Raw genomic sequence first — 27,343 nt, forward strand, 5'->3', positions numbered from 1 at the left:
CTTTTGTAGCTGTGGTTCTAAAACCCATTATCTAGAACTTCATAGACGAAGTTTCTCATGAGATCAAGGGAATTCGTACAGTAGATGCCATTACAATTTGAACGAATGAGGCAAATTGGAGAAGGGCATGGCAGACTGGGAATCCAGTAATGGCACAGCACGCAGGATATGCACTACAAAGCCGCTGCGCACAGCGACTTTAAAAACCTTACCGCATGCGCAGCGGTGCTGAACCAGCGCCCGTTTGCCATACAAGGACTGGGGCCTCCCAGTCTACCATACCTCCCAATTTGCCACTTGGCTATTGTCATGAGCTGGCATGAACGGCGGTGCCAGTCCACGGCCTGAGCGCATAGCAGAAATCGTCCTGCGAAAAAAAAAATACCGATGATGTCATATGAAGTGTGATTGAGCGATGAGGTATGGCAATTGCAGCTGCTTCAATGACAGGGAATGTGGAGACAGAGCAGGGAAGAAAACATGAGGGGAAAACAAACGAGCAACAAATAGAGGCAGGGGAAGGGTACACTATGTCAGGGGTAAGGGTAGTAGAAAGCAAACTAAGGTCAGCTAGTTCACAGCCTACGGACTCGGCAGGGACTTTGGCGAAATAAGCACTAAGAAGCAATCAACCATGTAATGTGTCACCCAATCCAAGCAATGTGTGTTCCCTTGTGAATTCGGCAGAACAGATTAATCTGCATGCATGCATTCAGCAGAACAATCCAGCAACTTCGAAAGTCGCTGACGATGCCACGCGCATGTTTCATGCACGTAGGACCAACGGGGTTGTCAACGGCTCTTGAGAGGAATGTGGCACATTTGTTGGTACGCTTTATTCTACTTGATTTACAGCACAGCTGTCCAGATACACATCTAGTAGATGCCAATCTTGGCCAATGTCACACAGTGATTTGTCGAATTACACTGAAGAAAAAAAAAGCAAGACATCCCATATGCTTCCAACACAAAGCAACAAGTGCTCTGGCACTCCAACGAAAAATAAAAAGATCACAAGCAGCGGCTGTGAACAGAACACAAAAGCGAACCTCTTACGTCTTATCGATGCCGTCCACAACAGATAGGCAGCAGAAGTCCTGAACACAAAGGAAAGCATAGACAATGTCCAGTAATGCGATAAGCGGCATGCAACACTGCCTGAGTAAACAGTTATGCAACGAGAAAACAAGAAGAAAAGTACAGAAAAAGGTGGTCGGTCGGTCTGCTGATGATTCTTCCTGCAGGCAGACAGTGTGTCAACTTGGCCTGCACGAATTTGCTTTCAATAGATAATCTATGCTTGCTTCCGGCACTACACGGAAGCTCTGGCACAACTGCCAATCAACTGCCGTTGTTTCTGGAGTGGTATGGTGACAGTCAGCATACACGTGCAGTGCCAGCTATCGTCAGGCGATGAGGAAAGAAAGTCAACATGTTTGGGCATATAATTTTCCCTTCATTACTCAAGCTGCTGCGACACAACAGGTCACAAGAGTCGTTAAAATATCTACATTGACATCAGTCCGTTTTTTTTTCATCCTATACCCAGTACTGACCGAGACTAAATATGTAAGCAAATATCACACAGTCTAAAACACTAAACATGCTGGCAAGAAAGAAATTGACGAGAGCAAATATTTGGCATATGCACGTTTGGACACACAACAAGGAATGAAAGGGCTTCAGTTGGGATGTATGCCAATGCCATTTTTCACACAAGCACTAACCAAGACATTATATGCCTTAATAGTTTACTGATAATCAATTTCCAAGCTCGCAGCGGTGCTGTTTGTCTCACTATTTACAGCACACCATTTTTTTATTGTTTTCTTTCCCCAGCTTGAACTGCTTTGATCGCTGAACCATGGTGCTTTCTTAGGAACATATCACATTTAAGCTACTCCAAACCACGGCAAACAAATTTCAATATATACTCTTGAATAAACAGTACTCTTCAGAGCTACTAGCGCATGCAATGGTAAAAAGACGTAAGTAGATAAAAAAAAAACTTGCAGTAGTAATTCGTTGCAACAACTACAGACATTTAACATCATTTGAGGACCGTTCATACATTCACACAACATATACCTGTAGCTTCAGCTTATTCCTGGCACACTAAACAAGTTTATATGTGAAGTAGATAGATCCAGAGAACGGCTACAAAGATGTGACAATGAGAAAACAAAAAAATGCAGCTTAAAGACAAGTTCCACACGATAGCCGTAACTATCACAATTTCTCTAACCGATTACATCAACCTCTCTGAGAGCAAGTAAAAAATCACAAAACGTTTCTTGCAACACTGGCCAATTTGTTTTGTTATGGGCGTATAGCATAGACGAATCCCGGCGGATGTTCAACAATCCAGTAAGGAACCTAAAGCAAAAGCTTTGGGCATCTCATCTTTCTCATAAGCAAGTAAACTTCTCACACAATTCATTTGGGCACATTTAGTTTTACAGAGAAGGTTTGTTCGTATTTCCAGACAGTGCACCCTTACACTCTTAAGCAGAGGCAACAAAGGCAATACCTAAAACGCCTGGGGTCTCGACTGCGAAAGAAGAAAGTCAAAAGGTAGAGGGAGGCACACAAAACAGATGTATCTTATTAAGGGTGATATGTATAAGCAAATATAAACTGCATTCACCAGCAAGAAGCTACTCAGCTCTCACAGAAAAACTGCTTTTGCAAGAATGAAAAAGAGGAACCTCGTATAACTGCGCTGTAACAGTGCATCGTAAAATGCGCACAGAGGTGAATGTGCAGCCACCTGTCAATCATTTGACTTCTTTGGGTGTCGCCTGACTTAACTCCAAGAGGAGCACACAAGACTCAAAAAGGAGTCGGCCCTACAAAAAGTTCTTTGTGCCAACCTTGAGGTCAAGAATGCAGGAGCACAACTTGACAATGCAACCAAAGAAAAAAGTACTTCAGCATTTCCCTTAGAACGATGAGATCACAGTTATATTAACCCCATAAAAGTAGTAACTAGGGCTTGAAGATATCACAAATGACAATGCCTCCGAGCCTTTTTCTCAGTCCTAAAAAATGCCCAAACATTTCTGGACTAATTCATCACAAGAAGGAAATCTGCACTCCTCTTAGAATAACGAAGCTTATTATCCAGTATATTTTTAAGAAATGCACAACCAGTTGAAGGGAACAAATAAAATGTATAGAAAATAATCGAAGCAATGAAGAAGGCAGAGAAAATAAGAATTCACAATGTGCACACTTAGACAGGCATGCACAAAAACAGCAAGGAAATGCAGTTTAACTTTACGGTTTTATGAAAATATTACTCCAGTGCTTAAGTAAAAACTAGGAATGCCGCAGTTGAAGTGATCTCACATGCGCAGATACGTCCGGGTCGGAAGCAATCGGGACATGCGCGCAATCAAATTGTGTTTGCAGCAGGCCCTGCATACCGTGGATGTAATACTGTCATTTCAATTAGTAGCCTAAACCATTAACACCAAAGCACCAGATCTTATTGCAGCAGACGCATGGTTCACCGATTCCAATTTCCAGCAGTACCTCTAGGACACATGAATCCTAAAAGAGAACGATAGACCGCAAGAATTCTGCAACCATCAAGCCGCATTAAAACTATGTCAATTGCCGGGAATGAAGAATACCTTGGCACGAAGCAAGCTGTAGTTTCTCATATCAACTTGAGGATGCATCGATCACAGCTTGTCACTGTAGCTGCGTGCATTCCTTGCTTGTAGCTGTTCCCACAAGCCCTGACCTCTTTACAGCTGAGGTATAAGCTATTTGATTACACACTATCAACAACCCCAAGCTAACTGTCTCAGTTCCTCAACAGCAACCATATTCACGAAATCAAGAACCTTAGAGCTCTATAAACATTTGTAAAAAAAAGACTTGGGGAGGAGTTGCTTTAACTCATCACGAGCAAATGAGCAAAATAAACATGAAACCATAGCTGCACACTTTCATGTGAAAAAAGGTGACTCTTGAACACAGGCTCCTGAAGGGTGAGAAAATGACAAGCTGCCATAGAGGTACAACTTGTGGCCTACAACACGTTGCCGTTAATGCTTTGTAGACACACAGTGAATGACTCGGCTGCCAGTGAAAGAAATTCAAAGTGCACGACTCAAAATTCAAGTTTGCTGCTAGTTCCACTGAAAAGTCCATTCCCCACCCATCCCCCCTTCTGCAAAAGAAAAGATCAAACTTTGAAGTCAATACATCAAAGCTACTCGACGCCTTACCGATTCACAATAAAACTATGCTTCATAACAGACAGATGTGCACATTGGACATACATAAACTTTTTCCAATAAATCTAAGCCTCACAAGCTAGTGCAATACACACGTACTCACAATACTTCCAGGCTATACAAGTTCAACATGGCAAGTACAAGTGCACAGCTACAAACCAACTTGCAGGAAAATCCCCAGTCGTAATTGTACACCAATAAAAAAAAAAGAAAGTTCGTCATCCCCCCCACCCCCACAAAAAGCAAAAAGAACAAAAACAAATAAGATTGCCTCTGTATTGTTAATACCTGCCAACGGTCTAATCAAACGCAAAATTGCCAGTAAAGTCCGCAGCAAGCACACGGTCGTGCTTTCGTCAGTCCGTGTCTTCCCAGAAACCAATGCTGCAGACAGACGGCAGGCCTCGAATGTCATCAACAGTTATGTGCAGTGCGGACCATCTACAAACAGTGTACTCAAGATGCCACCACATGGCAGGATGTCCAATGACACTAGCGCTGATAAAGCTACGCACCTCCCAAGATTGACCTTCTGCATGTTTTTGAACAAATCATGCCTGGCCTTGCACAACACTCACAGCTACACAATATAACTACAAGACACCTCTGCACCGGTGCTAGTGGAGCCACCTACGACAGGGAGCTTCAATCGTATGACATTTTTAAAGAGGTGCCAGATTGTATTTTTAGGGAAAGAAAAACATGCTCCCAAGCCAATAAAAGTTACATCTCTTGAAAAGACTTTAAAGCCACAAAGCCCAGCTTGTGACACATTTACATTGTGCTACTTGCAAACCGTGCCGGCTAAATGAAATAAGTTTTAAATGTAGTCAGGAATACACAGCATCCACATCCCTCTACAAATGACATTTTTCTGGTAAAGAATATTTCGCACAACAGCAACACAATGAACAAAAAAGGAGAGACACAACACGTGCTCAACACATAGTACACGTGTTGTGTCCCTTCTTTTTCATCCTTGTGTTGCTTTTGCGCTAAATATTATTTACCGAGTGTTACCAACAAGGCCGAGCTTCTACACTTGTGACGTCTTCCTGCTGTTAGAAGACAGTCATCTCACACTCACACAGCACTTCATCTGCACCGATCACCATATCAATACCCGTGCGAGTGAAGGAGCCAGCAAGCAACACCTACACAAAACATCAAGGAGGCCCCTCAGGGCCACAACAAAACACAACATTTTTGAGCACCGGCTACCAATATTGTTGTGGTACCAACAGCATAGAAGTGATAACCAGTATTAAAGTCAAACCAGCAAAAAATAAATTTAAGAAAAAGTCATCCATAAAAAAAAGCAGGGGGCTGGGTGGGAGCGAAAAGTGTGTCGAAAAATGGTTAAAGCCAGTAGTGCATGCACTACTGGCTTACTGGCTCACAGTCTCCCACCTCTCCTCAAAAAACAGAAAAAACAAAACGGCTCGCGCAAGACAGCAAGAGAACACATACTGCTTGGAGTGGAATGCACAACGGTTTCTTTAGGGGGTGGACAGATTAGAGCGTTCTTTGTTAGAAGTTGCCCGTAAGCCCCGGCCGATCAGCAGAAGGCCGGAGCCCCACGGTTGTGCCCTAACCGAGTCCGTGATCCTCAAAAAACCCTTGCGGAGTTTCTTCCTACAGATGGAGGGGGAGAAAGACAAGGGAAGGAGGGGAAAAAAAGAGGAGGGCACCGTTAGTTTCCCGGCAACACAACACATGCCACGAGGGCATATTCAAGACAACACCAAAAAGAAAGGAAAGGGTGCAACGATGAGAGAACAACGATGTCGACCACAGAAGCACACCCTCGACAGAGAACGGGAAACAGTGGGTTGTGAGACATACACAAATGTAAAAGAAACGCACGTCGTACCACGTGCCACAAGCAGACATTCAAAACGGCTGTTTATCGAGCAATGATCAAAGCCCTGATAAGCGAGAGGAGAGGCCATGGGTATATTGCCAAGCAATGTCAAAATTAAGTGCAGCTTTCATGAGCAAGCGGTGAAAAGTAAGCAAAGGTTCAGAACTCTGGTGACATTCCAATTCCAACCTTGTAAATATGAGGTATGTCCCCATGTAAATACCGGCAAGATATGTCACTGACCTCGTGAGCTTTTCAGCAGTAAAACTGCATTTGCCACTTTTGCACCTTCCAGCATGCAGGAAACCCCTACTTAGATATCAACATATGGCTCCATTATCAAATGCTGGAGAAAAACCAAAATACTAGTGACGGCACAGAGTATGCGAACTAATACAGTAGCTAAATAGACATTCATTTCAACAATGAATGCTTCAGCTCAACGTGCACAGACTACGTGTTCCACAAACGTGGAGCACCGCACTCCATGCGCGTGCCGTGTATGTGGGCAAAATATCTTCAGGAATTACAGCACAACACCATCAATAAGCTTCGAGCTGTGCTTTCCCGAGTTCAAAGATTTCGACATATTTAGTGCCCACTATCATTTCGCTGCTCTCTCGAATCCTTATCTGCATCTTTCCCACATCTCAATGTAGTGCAGTGAAACGTTTGGATTAGGGAAGACAGTCAGGAAAGACAACCAGCTGCAGGCTGTGAATAAAGGAGATTTTTTTATTTACCACTATGCACAGCAGATCCCTAATCTTTCCATGATCTTTTCATGAAGGTGGCATCCCACAGTCAAAGGTAAACAAGAGAGTGCCTCTTGCTGACCTTGTTACAGGCTAAATTATCTACTGTGCAGTGAACCTCTTTGTCGCACTGCAGAACGTATAACAATCCATCTTCCTTGACAACCTGACATTGTTTGCTTACAGCACCACATGGTAAGTAACACTGAAAACCGTTTTCCACAGTTGTAGCATAATAAAACGAACGACCAGACTTCATTTTTTTATAATGTAAGTTTAATATGGTTACTCTTGAAACACTGAAGTTGACACCCCACGATGTCGTCAAACACGGCAAACACATAGTGCGCACTACACCATACAGTCCCTTTCTTAAATTTTACTTTCGTGCATTTGTATATTTTGCAAGTACACTCACATAGTTTAGCTGGGAAGAGTGCAAGGAATTGCGGGGAATTGAGTACGCAACCAAACGGAACAAACAACAATTGTGATGTGAGTGACGGCAACGCCGCAAGAAAGTGGCAGCAGACAGGGGTTTCCGCGCTACTTCAAGAGTTTATTAAGCAGAATGCGAAACACTGACAAAACGCAATAACTAAGCACACAACACACATTGTGCACTATGTATTTCTGGGACATTTAAGATGATCCACAATAACAATGACTTTTAGAGGGTGCAGCAAAAAGAATTGCCAGGCGCGATATAAGCTGAAAACGTTTGAAGGTGCGTCACATAGAAATGTGTAACAGACAACATATTCACGCAGTACATCACACCGGTATGTTACGACCGCAGAAAGCAATCACAGAGTCACTGCAGATTACCTGCCACGACTTATCGTACATGCCCTTAAGCAGCATTCGGAGGACATGCTAGACAACTTTCTATAAAAATGGCTTACGTCGAACAATATAGTAATTTTTATCATTACGTCCACACAGTCATCAAACACATTTCGAGTCATGTTAGAGAAAACCTGCAATAAACATATACACATATTCAAGTTAATCAACTAATGCAACAAACAAAACATAATCTGGTCATGCACAGGGCAGAGGTGAGTTTCTTAGATAAGATAGTATTTACGCTCAACAAATGAACATCACATTACCACAGCCTCATAAATGCCAACCCACAGGTAGAGTGCAGAATACACAAATGATAAGATTACAAATTGCAAGTGTGGTGTATTAGTATTAGTGAAGAAGAGAAGACAAAATTGGAATGACAGACTCTTCAAGCTACGTGTATAACAGCACTATAAATGTTTATCAATCTTTTAGAATACGCCAACTTTTTCACGAGCGACTATGAGTCTATACCATGAGCAGGCATTTAGAAAACATTAGCACCATGCATGATGAAAAGTGTGCTTGCTTATTTGTAATAGGCACGCATAACACTACTGGTATAACCTCAGAGCAAGATAATTCTATTAGTACATTACGACTGATTGTGCTATTTTAAAAGTACTGCTTTAAACAGCGACGATTGGGTTAGGAAGAATTCTAATGAGTCTGCACACTTTTATAGCACCAGCGAATAATTTTCACACTTCCCAGAATTGTTAGAACTCTTATAATGATTGTCACAAGTGCTAAATAACAGCTTGCTTTTTTTTAACATGACAGTGTGTCTGTGGCTACCTACAATGGCACGTGAAAAATGCTATCTGTACACAGAACTGCTAGGAGTATTGACCTACAACTGCCAATTCTGCAAGTAACTTAGGTAGCATGTTTAATGAAGCACTTAGTAACGTGCTCTATGCTTGCATGGTGTAAGTGTGATGAGTCTCTTGGTTTGTTCCCTAGTGTAGCCTCGGAATAAATATTACGAAAAATCTTCGAAGAAATACTGTCTTTACACAGAGTTACACGACGAAACCAAGAATGTGTGTCATGGTAAGTGATAAGAGAGAGCCCAGGTAAGAACCTTTTCACATCCCAAGAAGTCCCACAATGTTCACAACGTACAACAAACACCTATTTTCAACTTCCCGAATGGTTTCACCAAATTGTTACGATACCAAGGAAAGATAACACACGCACAGCTACGTACACAAAGTTCACCCACATATATTTAGATCCAAATGTGAATGGTCTGAAGAAACCCTCTGAACCACTACCCTCTATCACTTGCATTACAAGATCAAACATGTTTCTCCCCTTCATGCGATAAATATATATATTTTTAAATAGCGTGCACTCCATAATTTGGACGCAGGAAAAAGAACTTCTAGCAAAATGGGCACAAGCCACAGTTTTTGAACAGGCAAGTTAGTTGGTTAGTGTGGCATTCGCACTAACATTAGGAACAAATTTAGTGCTACGGCAGCTACTAGGATACAACATAAAGGACGTAGAAAGAAAGAAAAAGAGTGCAGTTATTTAAAGTTCTGGCGTAACTTGAGGTGTTCATTTACATGACTTTTGAGCCTAAGAAGAAGTAAGTTTTGAGCCCAGGACATGTTAAAAAGGAAGCCCATATAACAACTGCTAATGTGATTGAACATTACATCCCTCGTGAAGGACCTCGGCCTAATTACATTTTCATGTTTGTGTAAAACTTCGTTTGCAATGGCCAGCGTGTGCCACCCGAATGATCCAGCAATTTAAATTCAACGCATGAGAAACACGCACTCTATGTTCTCGCACGACTAGCAAACCAAATGTTCGGCAAAACAATCTTCTCGGACCATTAATGATACAACGACCATTCACAGTCATTTTTCCCCATCCACAGTTGTGGGTAAGCAAACCCAATGCATTTAGGCAAATAAGGTAGGCCAATGCAAAATTCTAAGAAAGATGAAAACAAAGAAATGCTCTGCCATACAACTAACACAAACAGCCAAAATGAAATTTGGCAAACTGCTGCAGCTGAGGAACTGTAGAGGGCTAGCGACGAGTTGTAAACAACCTATATTGACAATTATGCCAAAACCATGAAAATGCTTACAATGAACCACGTGATATAGGGGCATGAGAATTACAGCGTATACCGTGCTCAGGCGCAGACGGCAAGATACGTAGATGACATGGCGGCTGCGTATCTTGCTTTGATTGTACATACCACGATGCATAAATTTACTGTGCCTTAAAACGTGCAGTGGCGGTGCAACTACTGAGCGCTGTACAGCCAACTGCAATGTGCTAACGGCCAATAGGCAAGCAAAGGCCAACTGACCTTTGTAATGCTCTTTTATAAAATGATGCGAGGCATGTTGGCTGAAATATACTGCAACACCCTCTGGTAATACTGCTGCACAGGCATATCCTTTTGAATCTTAGGCACATATGTATTCTTAGACTGATGGTAAACTTTGGAAGCAATAAAACAGCATGAAAATCATGTATTATATTGCCACCATTGTCACAAATTGCGTATTACATTACGGCCATTGCCAGACCAACACATTGATTATCACATTTTTCCTAGCCAGCACTTCTGTTCTCCACGGTGTCTGATAGGTGGGTGGAGGACTAACCAAGATAATTTCCAAAATTAAATGCTAAAGAACAAGTGAAATGACAGAAAATTTGTATGGTACACTACAACAACGTCATGCTACAGTTCTAACTGCATCTCTACATAGTGAGATGCGTGTGATCAACAGACGACACACATTTTCCCCATGTTGTATGAATGAGCTGTGATAAGCCAGATGTTGCCGCTTGTCAAAAACGTTTGTAAACTACAAGAAAGGTGCTACGCTTACTCAGGTTTTACCAGACCTGCAGGATCTTACGCTATTTTTCCTTGATTTCTCATTTTCTATGAAACCGTGTTTCAAAAGCACCGACTAACTCAGCGATAATCATTACGTCAACAACATTATCACAGAAACCTAAGCTTAAATGCTGCTGTACTTAGAACAAAGCTGCAGTACCAAAAGAGAGAGCACTACCAGAATGCGGCACTTGACATCAATATTAAGAATGACATGCGAGATAACCGTTATGTTAAATAATGATCATACAAACATATGACACCTCTATGATCATATGAGACCAATTAATGTAGAGAAGCTTTGGAGGTGCGCAGGATTTTCAATATGAACCATTTTGATAAGGGACGCAAGCGTGACATTCAATCCTCACAAACAATTCCGACAACACATGTACCAAAAGGTTACAGAATAAAAAAATACGTGGACAGTTCGAAAGAATGCAACACGCCTTTTCTGCAGTTCCTCAACCACAGCGGTACCATCACACAGTGACACCCTAAATGCCGTTTTAATAAACCGAGCTCGTATAAGATCAGTTCGCAGGTTCCGAGTGCTGAATATCTTATGGTACACAAGTAATGAGGCGAAGTGCTTTGCACCACCACATGAGTGGTTTCTTCAGTCACATCGTTCCGGCTTCTCTGACTACAACACAACTCGCATTGCAAGAGGCAAAAACGAGAACTCTGCACGAGCAGTGGGGCAAACAAATGAAGGGTGTAAGGATGAAGGGGGAAATCTGTTATTCAGCATGGGCCCAAAAGCAAGCTCCAACAACGCAGGGAGGAACAATGATGGGAGGTGCAGGTCGCAGGCACACACGATGGTTAGTCTTGCACGCCAGTCTCAAGCATTTCGTCCTTTCAAAAAACAAATGGGTGGGGGAGGGAAAAAACGAGAAAAGGAAGGAATAAAATAAAGAAAAAAATGACAAGGCAGGGTTGATATTTTTTTAGCTGTTACACAAGTTTGAGAAGTATGCATGCCACAAAAGTACTTACACCAAGTGAAACGCTAGCAGGAGGGAAAAGGTTCTGATGGCATGCAAAATACGAATACAACCTTTGTTCAAAAGTAAGAAAGCCACTAGTGATTAAGTAGGTCATCTAGAAGGGGAGACTGACACCTCGTAGCTTAACCTCTCGAGGGTGTAGATTAGAGCTTAAAGTGACAAACTGTACTACATCAACATTCAATGGGCTGGACACCTTGAAAAGCAATGGAGGCCAGGAGAGATACTCTCCGGATGAACTTGTGAAACGATGAACTATTTTGATGTGCGCGCAATTCTTCGTATACAAGTTGCTGGCACATGTGAATAATGATCTTCTGTACCTTCTCCTCTCATCGCTGATTTACTTCCTTTGACTTTCTTCCTCATTTTATTAAACCAATTCTTATTACTACGACTACCACTACATGTCCCTCAAGCACCTCAACCAAACTATGACTGACTTGGCTAGGAATGAAAGCAACAACTCTGAATTCAGGGATACAGTGGCTGCAAGGCCACTGCAACATATCACGTACAGCCTATTTCAGCCAGATTACACACCAATCAGACAGATGGCAAGATCCAAGCCCAGCTTCTAAATTTCTACAAAACTCGCACGTTCCACCCAACAAGGGGTCAATTACGCCCTCGAGCTAGCTTTGGTGACACGCTGCACCGTGACTTTTATACTTTTCAACAAAAGATGTTGTCGTTACAGGGTACAAATAACAAGCATCTGTGGGACCTAAAATTACATTATCATTGTCAGGCAATGGGAAAGCCACTTGTGATGCACAAACTGCAGTCCACAAGCAAAATGACTAATGTACCGGTCACCGCAATGCCAGTGACGAGTAGTTTGTGCGCACGATGCAGCAGCAAGACTCGTAAACTGCAGGAGCGCCATGCTTGCACTGTTCACAAATTTTATTACTTGGTAATATGAAACTTCAATATGATGATAGCATGAACTCTGCAATGTGGTTAGCACTGTCAATGAGAAAAGCAGCTGGTATCCTTTCGACTCTCAGGTTTAGGGTCACCATATTCAATATCTGTGCAGTGTGTAAATTGGCTGTCAACCAGGAGGCTCACCATCACGGTGTGTTCAGAGGTTGTAAAAACGTGCCACTAGCGTACAGCTCACAAAATTGCCGTTTTAGCATTTATTGCCAGTGTTCTTCCTCACACTCCATACGTGTTCCCAATGGCAAATAAAAAAAAAATGTACTCTTCCTTAATTCCTTATTTTTCAGCTTGTCTGGAACTGTGTTTACCATGAACTGCTGAAGACACAACCTAAACTTTATCACTCACACTGTAGGCAACGCAGGGCAGAATATTATGCATGCGATCGGCCAATATCACTGATAATGTGACTATGTGAAAAGTGCTGGTTCTTCAGTAGATTTTATACCGGCCAACTTGGCAGAAAAAAAAAAGCATTTTTATGTGGTAACAGGTTCTTTCTATGTATTTAAAACAAAAATGTAATCATTTCATAATGAATTACTTAGCATGCTCAGCTGATTCTAGCAAATAATACATGCAACTTTTGCAGAATCTCAATAACAGAAAACAAGCAATAATTTTCAACTATCCTGGCACGTTTCTAGGAAATAATTTTTCAATGAGCATTCCGCCTTTTGACATTAAAAAAATTGATAAAATGTTAATTATTAAATGGACCATTTCGTTAAACATTTTTGCAGTGCCGTGTCGCAATAATGGACATCTGTACTGATGAAAGATACTGGTTACAATACTTGACTGTGTTCTTCATTATAATTTACTCCTACACAGTTTTTTTAGAAGACTCACTTCACTAGTACGCTTAGAAGGTCCTAGCAGATTTGGAATGGCATTTCGAAGAAACCCTTTTCAGAAGAAATGACAACATTGCTTGTGAAGTCTTTCCTGATACCAGGCTTAAATGGAATGCTGCTTTCACATGTTACAATTAAAAACGCTGATATTGCGTGATGTAGTATCGTGAACATTGCATCAACGTTCCGAGGTCGGTGATTGTTAATGAAAAGTGCCGTAAGAATTTGATGCAAGCAGTTTTGTGTCACAAGAGCCTTCTACAAGAAACCGCGAATATATGCAAAAGCAAAACGATTGTCTATCTGGACGAAATTTTCAGCCACTAATGTGATGGCCTATTAAATACATTTAAATACAGGTACTGCGAACAAACCTTGGCTCACGCCAATGTTGTCCTCGCGTGCTTTTCATAACTACGGCTACGTTGTCGCTTAACTAGCACTATACAACACCACACAAGGTGCGGCCCCTATAGCAAGTATGCTTTCAGCTCAAAACAGCCCGCCAGAAACTGCAATTTCGAATAACACCCCCCCCCCCCCCCGACAACACAATTTTAGAACTTCAGCTACTGCCCTCAGAGTGAACTTGAAAATTCTTGAATTGTATAGAAAGCCTGCATACTGCATAATACGATCCCCGGGTTTGCGCTCATTCGAAGAACTGCACAAATGCACACTTCCCACACAATCGCATTGATGTGGAAAGTGCACAGTCACGTGATTGAAGAAAAGGTGCCTTACTGTTTGCAACATTGCAACATTCATACTATAAGTGATAGGCTTATGGCACCTCATAAGAATAGGTCAAAAGACACGCGTGAAGCTCAGTTTTTGTAACTTGTTTTCAAGAAGCAGAAGAATAATACTTAATCTATCGTTTAGATGTATTCCTCATTTCAAATTTTTGTTACGGGTTTTTGTTTACAACGTAATCCACCAAACAACTGGCAATAACTGTCATTAAAAGCTCGACAAAGTACGTCGAACATGCTCTAAGAGCAAACATCGACATGTATTGCTTAGCCTATAGTATTGCTTCTTCGAAAGACAACTCCAGTGGCCTACAAGCTCATTTCTTTTTTTATCGAAACCTGCGATGCTGTAGCCACTTAATTAGCCCACAAGTTCTACACGTGGGCAGTTGACAACATCTCTCATCCCAATGAATTAATTCACACTCCCCATTACCATGCAATAACATTGTGCACGATGAAAGTAACAGTGCCAAAGCTATTTTCCAAGTTAGATCAGTTGGCTTAGTTACAAAGTTTTGTTGAAACATGTGACTTTAACGAGGTGACTGCAGGCTTTGTTTATCATAATGCCAACCATGAACACTTTGTGACTGAATATGGCGGAACAAGAATGCTTTCATCGTAATGTAATTATCTGCCTCTCGCTACATGCAGTATAAAAAGAATGGTGTATGCTTTTGATAGCACAGACTGTTGTGAGGTGACTGCAATGACAAAGGCAAACCTGCCATTGCGAGCTGTGATGCTACTCAGGCAGACCTAGTAAATCAGACTCCTGTAACAACAAATGTGTTAGATCTGTTATGAGAGAAGGTGCTTTCTAATAAGCGAGCAGAGGCACAAGAACGGAAGGCAATTTTGTCGTAACAGATTGCTTTTCTCAATGCGCTACGTTTCACCAATTCTGTGCAGTGCAGCGAAAGCTGCACTAATTGGCAGTGATTGGCTTACACCAGCCAATCAGCAACAGGACCTAGTTGCACGTTCCAGAGAAAGGGCAAGAGGTCGTCCACCACTGATTAACATGCTAATATGTTCGTATGTTCTACTTGAAAAATAGCCGCAATACCACTAGATTCTGCACTTAGCATTTCTCGTGTCAGCTAAGGCACTTATCCCTTAATCCCTTAATTAATCCTTAAATCGCTTATTAATTATTATTATTAAATTAATCCCTTAATCAGTGGGTATTTATACTTGTGCTCGGTCAGTTTCTTCTTTTTTCTTTATAAAATAGAAAATGTAGATGCAACATCGACATCAAAACCATGGGTGAGGGTGTTAATACACGCAATTAGTCACTTTTTTTCATCAGTCAATTAGTCCATTTTTTTTATCAGTCGCCAGTGCCACAGTTGGTAAGCCTAAATGTGCAACGTAGTGATGAGCACTTGCAAATCTGGAAAGAGTCCACTTAAATCAGAAAATCAAGTTCGGGTACTGAGACCAACGGCCCGGCTCAATCGTCAAGTATGGTAACAGTACAGCTTGCAATGGATTGCTCAACGTTTTGCAGGCAAAAGTCGCGAGTTATCTTTCCACAGATTCAGCTATTCTGTTGCCACGGCTGCATTTATGCACCTGCCACTTGCAGTTTGATGCCCACAACTGTTTTAAACAACTTTATTAGTTGACTTGTCCCGAAGGTACACTGGAACTACAAAAGCGTTCAGGGTGAGGGCACATAAAATTTTTTTTTTTTTACTGTCTGGCGTGCTTTAACGCGAACCTAAACCTAGCTATGCCAGCATTGTAGCATTTCACTCAAACAAAATGTGGCTGTAAGGGGCCAAGAACAAAACTTGAGACCTTGCCTGCAACAGCGGTACACCACTGCCACTTTTACGACGCAGAAAATATCCTACACCATTTTCGTTCGTTCAGATCGCATTGAGTAGATAAGATCACAACAATCTGTGCTATATAAGATCCAAACAACAAGGCTGGGTTTAATATGTACATAAGGGTTAAACAGCGCACAAGCAAGGAAAGGTAAATAGGGAGTACAAAAAGAAACGGCAGCGTTAAATTCGCTGTAGCAATGATTCCAGCGCTGATGTACCACCACCGTTCATGCACTGGAGACAGCCACGACACAACACAAAGATATGAACACTACCACATGCAGGAACACACAACATTGAACGACACCGGGCAGGAAGGGAAATTTCCGAGGGCTTGTTTCTTTGTTTGACACAACCTTAATGAAAACCAGCTGATAACGAAGCCAAGGAAGGTATAGGGAATGGTAATTGTACTGTTTGAAGTGTGTTGTAACAATTGTGATGTTGATGTGGAGAAAGTAAAGTTGTCCTATTCGTCCTCTTTACTTTTTTTTCACATCTATATCACAGTCATTACAACACACTTAAAACAGTGCAATTAATGTTCCCTATAACTTCCTTGGTTTCATTATCTGCTGGTTTTCATTAAGACCGGGCAGGAAAGTCATTTGCCAGGGCTTTGGCAAGAACTAACAAAATGACATCCAATATGTCCCGTGAGAAAGCAGGCGTGTACACCAGCACCAACTTACGTGCAGTGACCAGCAGTTTGCAGAGTTCATAGCAGTTCAATTGCTTCATAAGAATATGCTCCTTTCAAGGCCTTTCGATATCTTGCTAAAGTATTACCATGGCTACAACTACATCATATTTGACAGCGTGGAAAAAAAATCTTCCAAGAACTATAGTCGGATACAACTTTAAGAAGTCCAGAGAGGCCCCGCCTACATGACCGAAGCGCGGTAGCCATTCGCCTCCACGACTAAAGAAAAAGTCCCGCTCATGCACTCGGCAAGGCGGGGTCACCAGCCGTCTGGCTGATGACGTCAGTCCAAGGGCGTCCGCAGAACTTTTTCCAGGGGGGTGCATGAGCAGAGGGTGGGGGAGGGGGGCATACAGCATAGGTAGCTTTTGTTTCATTGCCGTGACATGACCGGCAATATTCGTCCATAGCAGTATGTAACGTGCAAAGTTGGCTGGTAATCTTGAATGATGTTTCACGCGGATATGCGGGACTGGAGTGTGCTAATCAAGCTGTGTAGATTACTGCTACTGCATAGAAAATTATTATCCAAAATTCCAAGGGGGGGCAGCTGTCCCCCCTTGCACCCCCCTCCGGACGCCCATGCGTCAGTCTATAATGCGCGCCCATTGGTGCAGGCTTGCGTGCATCCGCCTTTGAAGAAGAAATGCCGCAGACTTCTATAGTTGTATCTGACTATAGTGTACTCCCACCCTTCTTTTTCCTGACCACAAAAGAAAAAAAAGTACCTGAGTAAGGCTTAGAAAGTGAATAATGACCAACTACCCCAGTGCTGTTCACTGTATTACACTGGCATCCCTAACAAACTGTGCCAATGTCATCATTGCACATCCAGCTGTAAATGACACTGAAATATGTTGTAACGTTTATTTTCTTGTTAAAAGTGACATTCGAGGCCTTGAAATGAGATTTTGATATTCAAAAACTTCGAGGTCTGCTAAGAACCCTGGGCACTGCCCATCAATGCAGAGCATACTACAGTCACTCCTCTCTCACGCACTATGTCTGCACAATACATGAAAGTACGCACACAAAGCAGATCTTGAACATTTGCTTTTAAGAAAAAGTAAACAGTAATGAGTAGACGGGAGTAAATTTGTTCGGTGCAGCGTCTCTTCCCGTTTGCGTTACGTCTGTCACAAAACCGTATACAAAAGATGTCACAGTCTGTGAAAGAAGGACATAAAAAAAAACTATCAAAAAAAACAACAAGCAGTCCAGAAGATGAAGTGCGAAAATAAAAAGTCGGAAGGCAGGCGAGTAGACTGCTTAAGCGTCCTTCTCGAGATGAGAAAGACCACAGCGATGTTGCCATCGTTTAAAAAAATGCATCACATTCATATGAGTCCAAACTCTTTGAGGGCGTTCTCAACGGCTTCATCCTTGGGGAGGAGGACAGGAGAAAAACAGTGTTAGGAGCTTCAGCGCGACACAGAAAACTCTATAGAGGGATACTACACGGAAACGTGAACTTAAGCTACATTAGTGAATTACACTCAAGCTGCAAAGCAGTCATTTACATGGGAGGCTTGGCTAGCCAAAAAAAAGTTGCAACGTCAAATACAGGTGGCCACGCCATGCTGACATTTGTGTGCCATCTTGACTTTGAGACATCACGAATTTTCGAAGCTTCTGTGTGGAGCTAATCAACTGCTGAGTGGCAAAAGTGAAGCACTAGACTGCATTCTAAAAAGAGCACGCACTCGGGTTATAAAATTATGATAACTTTCCCAGTAGCAAAAAAGAAAAAGGACAGGAAAATACTTCGGAGTCGGCAATGTCATCACCCTAACATTTGAGTCTCACTTCCATTTTCCGCACCATTTTCTGCAGAACACGTGGGCTTGATTCTGGCTCGAACCCCGATTTTTTTCTTTGCATCCATGGATTTTCGCTCATAGTCAGCAATCGCAGACACCACATTTATTGCGACACAGGCTCTCTAATGCAATCGCATTAATACAGCACCGATATCACACAAAATGAAGATGGTGGAAGCGAAAGTATGTGAATTACTTAGCTCTAAGATGACGTTTCATTCCATGAACACTGTAAAACTGGCAAGCTGGAAACGGGCAAGGTACTGTGACGTAAGGCTGACGTTGTGCAAAGTCACGCACACGCTCAAGTGCAGCATAGCATGCCCCCTTGCACGGGGACTATGTAATGTACGGCTTCCTTGAATAAAGCGTTCTTTCCACACCCGTCTCGAGCGTGCTACATGGTGGCAGCAATAGTCATGATCAAAAGCAGCGAGGCATGCCGATAGCAGGCCATCCAGGACAGTTTCGAGCTTCAGCTGGACTATCGGCATGCCAGACACAGAACCAGTGCCTCCCCACTAGCAAAGTGCCCCGATCACCATGCTACTGCCACAAGCAAGGGCTTTAGACACTAGAGGCGACGTATGGCAGAGCTGGAGAACGTGGAGGCAAGAATTCAACCTCTGTGCCACAGCTACCTACCTCAGTCAACAGCAAAAAGAGGCACAAGCTGCTACTTATGGTCACAGCAGAGGACACACGCGGGACTTACAACACTTTCGTCTTAAATGAAGGGCAAGTACAGAAATTCAAATAATTTTACAAGCTATTGCTGAACCTAGCTTATGAATTCCGTTTCGGCTTGTGTGACCAGAAGGAAGGAGAAAGCTTAAAGGGACACTAAAGGCAAATGTTGAGTCGACGTTGATTGCTGAAATAACATTCCAGAACCTCGTAATGTTCGTTTCGTGCCAAGGAAATGCTTATTTTGAAAAAAAAAGATCACGTTTTAGTGGTCTGCACAACATTAGCGCACTTTAAATCGCCCGCCTGGAAAAGCGTCCCGACGTAGCATTTGCCTTGCCCAATGTTGCCCACCTTTACTGCCCGGCAGCCGACGCTGTGGCTTCTGCTCTGAAGGGCACATCACAAGCCTTGCGCAAGTAGCGGTTGATCTCGTAATCCTCTGCACGAAAGTGCATCAGGCACACACACAGATTTCTTGGTTGTTTAGCACACTGTCACAGAGGCACGGCACTCAGCCACTTCGGCGTGGTTTATGTGCGGCACTCATTGGAAAGTCACGTCTGTTTCTTAGCTGGAGTTGCTGTTGCTCAAGCGGTACACGCCATTCAGGCATGCCGCAACAGACGTGGCATTTTGTCGAACTTTCCGTTAGAGTGGCTTTCAAGAGCGTGCAAAGCACACACAACAGTACGCGATAACGAAACTAGTACAGACGCAATCGCGCGAGCAAAGAGGAGCCTGGCGAAAACGGAGTCATCGGGCTCATTCTAAAATGTCCCACTAGTGGCGCATATCGTGTCCTACATTTACCTTGATTTCTTAATAAGTACAGCACTGCTGTTGATAATACTGACGTTTTAGGTGTTCTCAAACATTCACCTTTCACTCTGACAAAAATTATTTGCTTTTAGTGTCCCTTTAACGAATGGCCAACCGAACTAAGAATATTGGCAAAGTTTGTGAGTTTGCTGAAATGAAACAACGCTCTATTAAAGGAAGCTGTAGATTATATAGCTCCTATGCAAAGGGGCGTAACTTGCTGCACTTGAGCGTGTGCATGGCTTTGCACGTCATCCTAACGTCACAGTTGCAAGATAAAACAAGCACTGGGAACTTGTCAACATGTGTTGTCCACGTATTGCCTACTACGTGTGTTGCCCCTTGGCTGTTCTTTTGTCAAGCGTGACACCTGCAATTCGTACAAGTGGCAAACACAAAATTCTCTCGCAGCCTTGAACGTCACTAGGCTTGTGCGAATATTCGAGCACTTCGAATATTCGAACGAACAGTACAGTATTCGAATTCACTTCGTTTCGAATTTAAATTATTGGAAATTTCGAAGTATTCGAAATGAACGAATAGGTGTATATTAGTCCGCATGCAACCCCCCTGTAAAGGTGGTTTCACTGCAGTGGAGGGGTGCCATGCCGTGAATACGCCTTTCCAGGAGAAATCGGCACTGCCGCAAAGCCTCACTTCAAGGTTAAATGAACATAAACAGCGATTCATCATTTTTTGAAGTTTAAAAGCTTGTTATACCGGCTTATATGCTCTAAGTACAGTAAATTTTAAAACGTAGCGTATTTTACAGGTTATCACTAGCATTCTACCGAAAGTGAAATCCTGCTACTACTCAAAGTTGCTTCCACTTTCGTTAAACCAAAAAGAATGACATTTGCACATACCTTGTTTTAATTAAAAAAAAATATTGTGCAGGTTACTTGGGTCATGACAAATATGCTCATTTTTCTTTCTAATATGTGATATATACTATTCGAATTTCGATTCGAAATTATTCAACCAAATCACTATTCGCTTCAAATCTAAAATTTACTATTCGCACAAGCCTAAACGTCACCAATTCTTAAGTGGGCTGAAGCGCAATAGTAAAAAGAGAAAGCATCAAAATCAATGTCCAATATTTTGGCACCGTAAAAAAAATTGTTTTTTTGTAGACTGCCTACCATCTGGGTAATTCCATGACCCCATCAGTGTCCAAAAAATCACTCGGCAACCGCAGCATGGCTACCAATGGGAGGAACATGTACATTTCAACTTTCAAGGAGAAAATGGTTGCAAATAAAAATTCATTCCACATTTTCTCTCTCTCTTCTTGCGTCCTCAATGCATCCACAATGTCAAAATGCCACACACTACCTAAAGGAGAGAAGTTCAGGGTAAGATGGATGCTTGAACCGACAAACAGTCATAGAACAAGTAACGTTGCTGGGGCCAACGTGTCGACGAGAGGACTGCCAAAGTGTGTTGAAGCATTGGCTCTGGCAATATTCCCTGTTCAACGACTTTTCAACACACTCCATTCAGTTACTGCATGCTGACCTCCCGGCCATGAGGATTTTGTCCATCGCGCCTCAGATTTTCGGACGAACCGCAAGAGACCTTCAGATAGCAGAGCGACAGAAGAAGGTGAGCGAGAAGGATGAAAGAAAGGCTCACCTCCTGAAGTAAATCTTGCGCTGCGATGGCCTTGAGGACATTCTTCTTGCTAGTCTCCTGCATCTCGCCGCCGACAAGCAGCTCGTCGAGGATGAAGTAGGCCTTCTCAAAGTTGAAGATGATGTCCAACTCGCACACCTGCACGTACAGGTGACAGTGAAGAAAGGAGAGTAACTGCGCAGTTCACGCCTACTCATCTCGCATTGAACAGATTCCTTTCAGTGATCACTGTAGTTTCCCAACGACCATCCACCAACCCCGCCCCCTTTACCCAATGCCTGATGCCATAGTATCTAACATGTGCCAAAACAGAAGACACAGAACATGCGGAATCTTCAACATGCAATGTGCAAGAACAGTTTTCTCTAAACTGTTACGCAAATTGGGTTTAGATATTCTCCAAACTTAAGCACCATTTACCTGTTCCGTCATAATCTTTTTTTTTCTCCAGGCAGAATCATAGGCCTAGGTAATTCATTTTTGTCTGTACATCTATGATACAGGCCAATTACTTGCTGTGAAGTGGCCCCATAAAGCACATTTTCTTTTATTTCAGGAACTCAGCCCTACAGAAACACTAGAATTGTTGTGGTAGTGAAGAAATTCCAGTCAATGAAGTCATGAACAAACAAGCTTCTGCAATACTGGTCCCACCATCAGAACAACTAGTGCTCAAGCAACAACAACAAAAAAAGAAAAAAAATGGCTGCGTATCTGTGTGCTATGCTGCAAATGTCCCTGAAAGACATAGTCTTCTGCCAAAGAAACACTAGCATTTTCAGCGCAGCCTAAGAAACACTATGGTCTTTAGAATTATGTATCTATGTATTTTCTAGTAAAGGAACACACCACCTAATACTTGCGTATTGATGTTGCGCCTCAGATATGCGTAATATTTGCTTTTTGATCAACAATGTTCACAAGTATGAACACAGCTGTCAATTCGAGATAGCTGGCAATTCAGCAAGTGCTTAAACTTTGGCCGGGTGGCAGAATCGTGTGACTGACAGACAGACGGACAGACCAAAATTTCTGCGTTTAAGTTCCCCAAGAAAGACTATCGTCCCTAAAAAAAGCAGCACACGTAGTAGCGACGTAAGGCACAACTTACACTTCCAAAATACTTGTCCAGCAGCTCCACATATCGGTGAATTACTTCAAGAGTCAGCAGCTCGTTGTCCACCTGTTCCACAGCACAACAGAAATACAGACTGGCATACCTGGATGAAAAAAAATACGGGCACCACGAAAGGTTCAGAAACAACAAGTAGCAGGGAGTGGTAGTGCACCTGTTACCACAGCATGCCCAAAGCTCTTGCACACTACATGGAACATGACCCAATGTAACGGCTGCATAACTGATCATCGTGCTCCGTAGATGACACAGCAAACAAACCTGAATGTTTTAGCAGAGTAAGCTACCTCTAATTGAGTGTCCCAGCAATCAACTTTCATGCCCTGTTCACAACATCAAGATACTCCTAGGCCCCGCCTTGTACGATGCAAAACATATGATGGCATCTGAAGAGTTTGGACAAGGCATAACGAGCTCTAAAGCAGTGGTATCTCACATTAACTCATTCGCTTCCACTCCCTCGACCCAATTTCCCTCCCTGTATTCCATGCCATGAGCTTGTTGGCGACATGCAGTGTTACACGCACCGCAGCAGAAAAACTTTGCTTTTATTTTCACCTCAACACTGTTCCACGTTAAACGCCCTAAAAGTGACTTGCGAGTGCGAAAAACTCTAAAGGGCCCCTAAACCACCTCCGATAATTTTTTAACATTCCAACCAGACGCGCGCATCGAGGTCCAGAATGCCATCACAACAATGCCAAACGTGGCAGTGCTATGAGCCCCGGGCGCCCCACAAATTCCAAGAAACAATCCCTTCTCCTTTTCAGACTTTTCAGCATTCTTTATCCCCTCAGCGTTCGCCTCGACTTGACACATCGTCTGCTCATCATCTACAACACCTGTTTGTCCGCTCGCTGCTCTTCCTCCTCGCACGGTGAGGAGAAGCACTCGGCCAGGAGGAGAGACGAGACGACGAACCGAGCACAGCAAAGGAAAGAGCGAAACAAGCGAGGGCCTCTTTTGTATCATCAAACGCATGTAGCTCCGCTATTACGGCACCGTTTCGAAAAATTCTCATGGCTACATGTTCGTTGTAGACTCATACACAAGTGCAACACCACAACTAAATTTCGAACTCTGGGTGGTTTAGGGACCCTTTAAAGCACGAGAGGACATGGACTGCAACTCGCTTCACGATAGCAGCATTATCTTTATTACCGCTGTCACTGTTGGTGCTTTCACAATCCTCCATATCCAGTAGCGCCACCGCCAAAAACCGTCTCAAGGGTTTCCACCTTGCAAATGCCGCAACCACTCCCCATTACCACGTTTACAACAAAAGAAACATGTCTCAGCTCTGAGAACTTTGTTTTATAGTCAGTTACTCTCAACACTATGGACATGTTATCTCCATCTTGTTTTAACAAGGCCAAGCAAAAAGAAAAAAAACGCTTGCAGTGTGCTGCCACCCGTCAAAAATGTACAAAAAAAGCGCTTTCTATGCAGCCAACGTAGCACTACTCGCTGACACTTTGGCTTCTTGCATGGTGCCCAGCGCAGCGCCAGCTGTGGAAGCAAATGGGTTAAGAACGTTCTGTGACGATTCCGCCAAACTATGGTGACATTCACTTAGTCCTTGTAGACAAAAGCTGCTGAAATGGCAGCCTGCTGTGCTGTACCAGTGTCATGAGCTGCTATCCATTTCAAACGACAGCTCAGGAAAACTGCGCACGTGTGAAGAGGTCACCACTGTGTGCGTTTTCTCACGCAATCATTCAGAGTGGTTAACTTGCACCAAATCGCACAATTATGTTTTCTTCATAACCTGCTTTCATAAAGCAGAAGCTGTGGAGGCTGGAGAAGGAAGCATTGTTTCATGATCAAACATGGTGGCATGCACAGGAACACAGCACAAGGTGTATGCTCCCATGACTAGCCTTTACAGACTGATAGATTATGTGTAGAATTGGAATCTGTTTTAGTTAACCTCAGACAGCCTACGGTGTCTGTGGCCAGTGACACTGTTGACTGCACCAAATTAATCACAAATGTCGCCTACACCAAGCGGGGCCTTTAAACTTCTCTCAAGTCTTAAACATGCAGGTTTCTGCAACATGACCTTCACACGAATTTTCCGGTAAATTCAGCAATGTACTCCCTCGTAAGGAGGTTATGCGGCATGCATGTTCGCACATGCCTGCGTGCATGGCATATGAAAGAGTCTATCACGCAAAAAGTTGCAATACCAAGTGAATGCCACCTGCATGGGCATCGGGAGTGACGTAAAATGTGCGTACCGTTTGTAGACGACTTTGAGGTCCTTCCATTCCAGGAAGGAGCACATCTTTGGCTTTCGGGCAAGAATGGTCGTGACTAGTTCACGAGTGATCTTCTTCTTCAACTTGTCTGGATGAGCCATGTACCACTTTTGAAGCCGCAGCTTGCCCTGTCGGCTGAACAGCAGCATAAATTGCATCTGAAAAAAAAAAAACATGCATTGTGTCACCAACAGGCAGGCCACTGGTTCCAATTGCATTTGATACTGTGTGCCATCGACTACTACAAATATTCGATCATTGATGATGACATCACCAAGGCACGAGGCAAATTGGAAATGGACATGTACACCCTTGCAATTTTTTAACAGCATCGCAGGAGCGCCGAGCGCGGGATATGGTAGGGTCTAATATTCTCGAAAGGTAACGAGATCTGCCGACGATGCGCAAGCGCACAAATCACACTGAACTGCGAGCGCCGTCTGCTACTTTGATGCCCAAAAAACAGCAACATCAGTGGGCGTGTCTCAGCCTCCTCAATGATCATGCTTTCCAGGTGGATGTGTATGACATTCATAAAAAAAAAGCAAAGGGACTGATAATGAAGCAGAAAGCACCGGTATCGAATGCACCTAGCAGAACAGCGCAGCCGAGGGCACTTGCACTGGCTGCACATGCACATACTCTTGACCATTTCTCTGATATGCTCCATTGTACAGCACTGCTTCTTTAAAGATATGTTGAAACAGCATAGTAGACGGTGCTCGCAGTTCAGATTGCTTTGTGCACTTGCGCATTGTTGGCAGATCTTGCTACCTTTCGAGAATATTAGACGCTACTATATCCTGCACTCCGCGCTCCCGCGATGCTGTTAAAAAATTGCAAGAGTGTACACTATTTACCCTCGGGGCATTTCCACATTAGAGAGAGGACTATGTTGTCAAAGAAATAAAAATGAGAATTGAAGTGTAAGATGATCAACATTTGCTAATTATACAATGTTAGTTGAGTTTGCCCAACAGAGAACGTACAACACAGCATAATATAAGTAGCAATTTAAAAAAAAACTAAGATTAGTTCCTACAAGTGTTTTCTATTATACAAAATTAGTCAATGCTTGTCACAAATTATCGCTGTTATTAATAGGTACGACATGATCGTGAAGTCAATTCCATTCTTTTGATGTACGTGGCAAAAGCGATAAATGAATGAGAAACATGTTGCAGGCACGAATTTTAACTTTTTGCTGATGTTCAATGATCCGAGATATATAATGCGGCCGCAACGCAAATTTCACATGTAGAGTTGGATGGTGATATAGCTTATGTACCAAACATGATAGGCGATCAATCCTTCGCAGATTGCCAGTGACTGAAGGCCCAAACTTGTTATCGTTGAAGACGCAGCTGCAGTGCGGTTGTAGTTTCGAATAAAACGAGGTGAGTTATTAGTTCAATGGAATGTGTATCGTCTTCGTGACAAGAGTCCCATCTAGCAACTGGATATCTCTAATTTTGACGTTAACAGGGTTTTAAGAAGTCGTATTATTAATGGCGATGGAGCGCGAGAAAAGTTACGGGGCATACATTCCAGCGAGCCAGTCGAAGTAGGAAACGAAAGAAACCTTTAACTGGACTATATTCTACGGTGCCACGGACTTTTAAGGCAGCCGATCGCAACACCGAAGCAACACAAGCGCTCGGCGACCAAATTGGCCCTTCTGTTAAAGAAAACAGTGAACTGCTGAGCAGTCTCAATGCAACCGTCTCCCCTACCTCGGCGGTTATTTTTGCTGCACATTTCACTTCGCACAAGCTAATAAATCCATACGAGAGCGACCCCGTTTTACTTTAGCTTTCCTTGTGCACCGCTTCAAAACGCCCACTAAACGATGACGCGTGCAGTTCGCAGATGGCGTAGTCAAACGCATAATACGTCAAGTACACAGAAAACTCAAGTTAATGGTTTCTTTCAACTGTATCAAACTATCACAACGCTAGCACTTGCAGGGAAGCAGACCGTCGTAAACCACAGGTTCATGCAATGCCCGAACATGAAACTTGTGCGAGCAGTAACGCAGCCAGAGAATCAAGGGCAAGAAACGTATTGATTGAGCCTTCGCTTACCATCTTGCGGCCGATTTTAGAAATACTTTCACCGGAATGCAGTGTAACAACATTTACAAAAACACGCCCTCGAACGCCCGGCTCAACAGCGCCTTGAAACAGCGGCCTGCTGGTTGTCAAGCGGCCATTTGCATTGGCTTGGAATTCTGGGACGCGTGAGAACCA

The 27,343-nt window shown here is 43.0% G+C and overlaps 1 protein-coding gene across 3 annotated transcripts; it reads right to left on the reverse strand.

The window, feature by feature from the left end:
• Positions 1-814: 814 nt before the first annotated feature.
• LOC119386865 (AP-1 complex subunit sigma-2) lies at positions 815-27,343 on the reverse strand. Of its 3 annotated transcripts, none has more exons than XM_037654131.2 (5): positions 27,179-27,343; positions 25,074-25,252; positions 22,810-22,918; positions 21,699-21,836; positions 815-5,885 (listed from the first exon to the last, which is right to left on the reverse strand). In XM_037654131.2, exons 1-5 carry the CDS (start codon positions 27,179-27,181, stop codon positions 5,841-5,843), a joined length of 474 nt encoding a protein of 157 aa, XP_037510059.1. In that variant the 5' UTR covers positions 27,182-27,343; the 3' UTR covers positions 815-5,840. The 3 variants fall into 3 exon arrangements, with proteins under 3 accessions (XP_037510059.1, XP_037510061.1, XP_037510060.1); XM_037654133.1 differs by lacking the exon at positions 815-5,885 and adding an exon at positions 7,408-11,466; XM_037654132.2 differs by lacking the exon at positions 815-5,885 and adding an exon at positions 17,813-18,113.

This window comes from Rhipicephalus sanguineus, chromosome 3 (genome assembly GCF_013339695.2).
Source record: "Rhipicephalus sanguineus isolate Rsan-2018 chromosome 3, BIME_Rsan_1.4, whole genome shotgun sequence".
In the NCBI taxonomy this organism is placed as follows: domain Eukaryota; kingdom Metazoa; phylum Arthropoda; class Arachnida; order Ixodida; family Ixodidae; genus Rhipicephalus; species Rhipicephalus sanguineus.